The 4,165-nt window shown below is 48.6% G+C and overlaps 1 protein-coding gene across 1 annotated transcript in view; it reads right to left on the reverse strand.

Moving 5' to 3' along the window:
- The window catches only part of PPP1R3E (protein phosphatase 1, regulatory subunit 3E), a 6,094-nt gene extending 1,961 nt beyond the window's left edge, over window positions 1-4,133 (reverse strand). Inside the window, exon 1 of the mRNA XM_010831286.1 lies at window positions 24-4,133. Within this exon, the coding sequence (XP_010829588.1) occupies window positions 24-584 (561 nt within the window). The 5' untranslated portion in view covers window positions 585-4,133. The remainder of the gene's footprint in view (window positions 1-23) is intronic.
- Window positions 4,134-4,165: the final 32 nt, after the last annotated feature.

A 4,165-nucleotide genomic window follows, 5' to 3' on the forward strand; every position in this document is an offset into this window, starting at 1 on the left:
GCAGGGAGAGTGGCCTAGGGAACTCGCCAAAGGGAACCCCAAAGCGGGTGAGAGAGAGCAAGCCCAGGGTTGGGAATGGAGATGGGTGCTTCTAGGTAAATCCACTCCCACACTTCCGCCGAGGCCAAGCTGAGGAAGTCCTGGGGAAGCGGAGTGCCCCTGCCGCCTACCTGGAGGCCTCGGGCGCGGGGTTGGCACGGCGCGAAGTGGCGGAGGGCGTCCCTCTGCAGTTGGACCTGCACGTGGCGGGGCACCCGGGGCAGCTCTCCCGGGCGGAAGCGGCGCACGGCTGCCAGCTCCAGCCCCAGCGCGTCAGCGAAACGCACTCTCTTACGGGTATCGGGGCTGTGGTTGCGGAGCGCCCGGGTCCCGCCTCCGGCGGGCGCAGAACGAGCCCGGCGCCCCCGACTGGGACCTGGAGCTCGGGATCGGGCCCCGAGACGCGTCCCTCCCTCGCTCGGTTCCTCCTCTGGCTCCTCCCCGAGGCTGGGCCGCTGGCTGAGGTAGTAGGCGCGCTCTGTCAGTGAGGCGATGAAGCTCAGGTTGCGGGGGATGTCGGTGCGGGGGTGCCGCTCGCGAGACATGGCACTCCCCCCACGCCCGGGCGTGACCCTCCGGCGGCGCCGGCGCGCTGCCCTCCTTTCCTAGCTCGCACCCGGCCGGTGTTCGCACAGAAGCTTCAGCCAGCCCTCGCAGTTGTGTGCTTTCCTTGCTGTCACCTCCAGAATCCTTCACTTCCTGCAGCTCTGCCTCGTCTCCAAGTGACTACCTTTCCTCCCACTGGCCACCTTCTCCCAGGGTCTTTGACCATCACCTCCTGCAGGCTGTCTCCTCTGAGCCTGCGCTTAGCCGCGCTCACCCTCCGGTCCCGCGGCCCTCGCGGGGCCTGGCCCCCGCCCACAGCCCTGTGACAAGTGACTCCCTATCTATCATTGATGCTGCTGCACCAGGAGGCGGGCCCTCCACTCTATCGGTTCAGAGTGGGACCACTCTTCCTTTTTTTTCTTTTTAACGGCCTCAGCCTTTCCGGCGCCGGAAGAGTTAACGCAAGGAGTAGAGCGCAACCTTTTCTTTAAGAGGAAGGTTCAAACCGCCCAGCCTGAAACTTTCTCTTCTGTGCTCAATGTTTTATTTCCTAAACCCTAGGCTCCAGGTTTGGGAGGATGGTAGTGGTGGGTGCAAATATGGGAAAGTCACAAAAGCTAGGTAGAGTCTCAAATAGAAATTGAGATGTGGCGCTCAGATAGGTGGGTGGCCCTTTGGAAAGAGTTCTGAGCTGAGAGTTGTGGAAAGACCTAGTTTCTGGTCTCACCTCTGGTGCTATTCAGCTGTGTGACTTTGAGCAAGGCACAACTTCTTTGGACCTCAGTTTTCTCATCTGTAAGAAAAAGTGGATTAAAATTCTGATCTCTAACCTAACTGTAAGCTCTTTGACCAGCAGAGGCTGTGTCTGATTCATGGTGAGTTTCAGCACATAGTAGGCCTTCAAATTATTGAATGAATCATCACATATCTTTCTTGGAATTGGGACTGTGGAGTTGTAGTTCCAGTGAGAGCTCCAAGAAGAGCACAGAGCTGCTTTTTACTCCATTTTTTTTTTTTTCTGTATTTGTGGAAAAAAGTGAAGTTTTGTTTAGTATTTTTCTAACTCCCTACTGATCTTATGTAGCACTTACAATGTGCTAGGTACCATTGTTTTACAAACACTAACTCATATAGTACATTCATCATAGGAGAGGGAGTATTATGCCTAATTTATGGATGAGAAAATTGAAGGAGGGGGTAGGTCTCTTCCCCAAGGGCACATAAATTAATATTTGGGGAGCTGGAATTAGAATCTCAGCAGTTCCGTTCTAGAGTCTACTATTTTATACCCTTAATTATATTAAGTGGATTAAAACATTTCATGGTAATAATTAACTATCCAAGCACTGAAATATGGAATGTTAGAGTAGAAATGGAATCTCTAGAGCAACAAGGGAGTTCAACTGTAAAATCACAAGTGACTAAGTTGGAAATAAATAGTGAGACATATACTATTTATTAAACAATTTATTTCTGTTGGCATTTTAACTCCAGTATTAAGCATAGCAATGCTCCTTAACCAGGACTCATTTTTAAAGTGATATACTGAGTTTTATTTTCTTCTTTTACACATACATATGTAATCCACAGAAAACACATTCTTTTCATATTTTAGGGTATGAAATAATGCTACAGTAATTTGTGCTATAGTAAAGCAGTTTAAAACTGTCTTCCTTGCTCTGGTGCCATATGTCACTGACGGAACAGGTAAGGTTCAGTGTCAGCCTACATGGCCCGGGGTTTTCTGAGAAGAGCTCTGTTGTCTCAGCTGCCATTCCTTGGCTCTGTGGTATTGGTCTGAGAAGATCCTTGAGGCACACAGCCTTGGACCTGGTGTAATTTGTGTTGGTCCAGCAGTCTTTGTTTCTTAAGTAGCCACTGCAATGATCTTCAAACATCTGACTGGGCCTGCCCAGTAACTGGCCAGAGGCATCGAGTGATTTCTTCAGTCAACATTTACTGAAGGTCTATTAGGCCATGAGGACATAAAAGTGAGTACGATTCAGTGCCTGCTCTCACGGAGCTTATAAATGAATCGGCCAGGCAGAGAGAAATCTGTTTGGATCCTGAGACTTAAAAGTGTTTTTATTTCAAGTAAACATCTTAGAAGAAATCAAGACTGCAAATGAAGGACTAGATTATTCTCTAAAAAAGGAGGCACCCTTGCTGATGGCATCTGGAATGACTATTCCAAGAGCAAAGAAGAAATGCAGATGGTTGAAAGGATACAGTCATAAAGGAGCGAAATAGATGCTAGGTTCAGAATATTGGGGAGAACTGAGTTTGGGTTTGTAAATGGTGTGGATTTGGCTTGGCTTCATAAACAGCATGATTAACAACATTGATTACCGGAAGCAAAGAGGGACCTTGAAGCAGTACAATGTTAAAGTTAAAACAAACTTTCAAATCACAATTAGGTTGAGGCCTATCTTCTCAGTATGTGGCTTTGGGAAAATTACTTAACATCTGCAAGCCTCACTTTGCTCATCCATAGAATGAGAATAACACAACATAAGGACCAATATGAGGATAAAATATTAAGCATGTAAAGAAAGCATTTAATACCTAAATAAGTCTTTAAAATGTGTTAGTTGTTACCATCGTTGCAAAAAATACCTTTCTTCTTTAGTTTGGGGCAGATGGGAATACCAAGGCTTGGACTGGAGGTAGAAGCAAAGGAACCAGCAGGGAAGGAGAATTGGGTTACCTCTTTTGGTCTGGTTGGAGAGTCCTCCAAATGGAGCTGTACTATGTGCCAGCTGCAAGAGCCGGTGGGCCCCAGCCAGAATGCCTGAGGGTGCCCTTGTGTGGATCGGCTGTAGTCAGGTGGCTTCACACCCTGTGTAAACATACTGCCTGGTATAAATAATAGACATTCATGTATGTGTGTACATATATGTAATCTGAAAGGATAAACGTCAACCTTGACATTAGCAACTTGCAGGAGGGAAGTGGAATTTTGGGAGCAGCAGAGGGACTGAGGACTGGTGTTTTTTTCTCTACACTTCTATATTATTTGACTTTTTCATAATGAGAGTAAGTTCATGCACTGGGTAGAAAGAATTAAAACCAATCTGATTATTTAAAAAGGAAGAAAGAAGATGAAGAAAAGTTACCTGCAGAAACTGCTCGCATATCCGAGTCTTGGCTCCCCGATGCTTGGCTAAAGCCCCAGCTCACACAGAGGCCACTGGGTTAAAGGTCCTGGAGAGAAGAGGAAGTGTCTGCTGTCTGTGTCACGTCTGCCAGTCCCACGGGGTAAGGCGCCTGGCAGGCAGTTCCCACCAGTATGGGAACGGTTCTCTTTTCTGGGCACCCACTCCAGGGCTGGAAGAGTTCAACAAGTGCATGGAACGTCAGAGACCTTCTGGAAATGCTGAATTTACTCCAAGGTTTCATGAGGCCCAGCCGGCTTCTCTTCACAGCCTCCAGGGTCAGAAGCCCTGCCTGGCCCTCGATGCCCTCCTGGCCCTGTTCTTCCTGGCCTCCAGCAGCGCTCTCCTTTCCTGAGTTGTGGCTCTTCCCAAGCCTGCGTCCCAGCCCCGCCCCTCTCTCTGGACGCATCTCTGGGCCCCATCAT

This window comes from Bison bison, unplaced genomic scaffold, assembly GCF_000754665.1.
Source record: "Bison bison bison isolate TAMUID 2011002044 unplaced genomic scaffold, Bison_UMD1.0 scf7180017864526, whole genome shotgun sequence".
Taxonomy (NCBI): domain Eukaryota; kingdom Metazoa; phylum Chordata; class Mammalia; order Artiodactyla; family Bovidae; genus Bison; species Bison bison.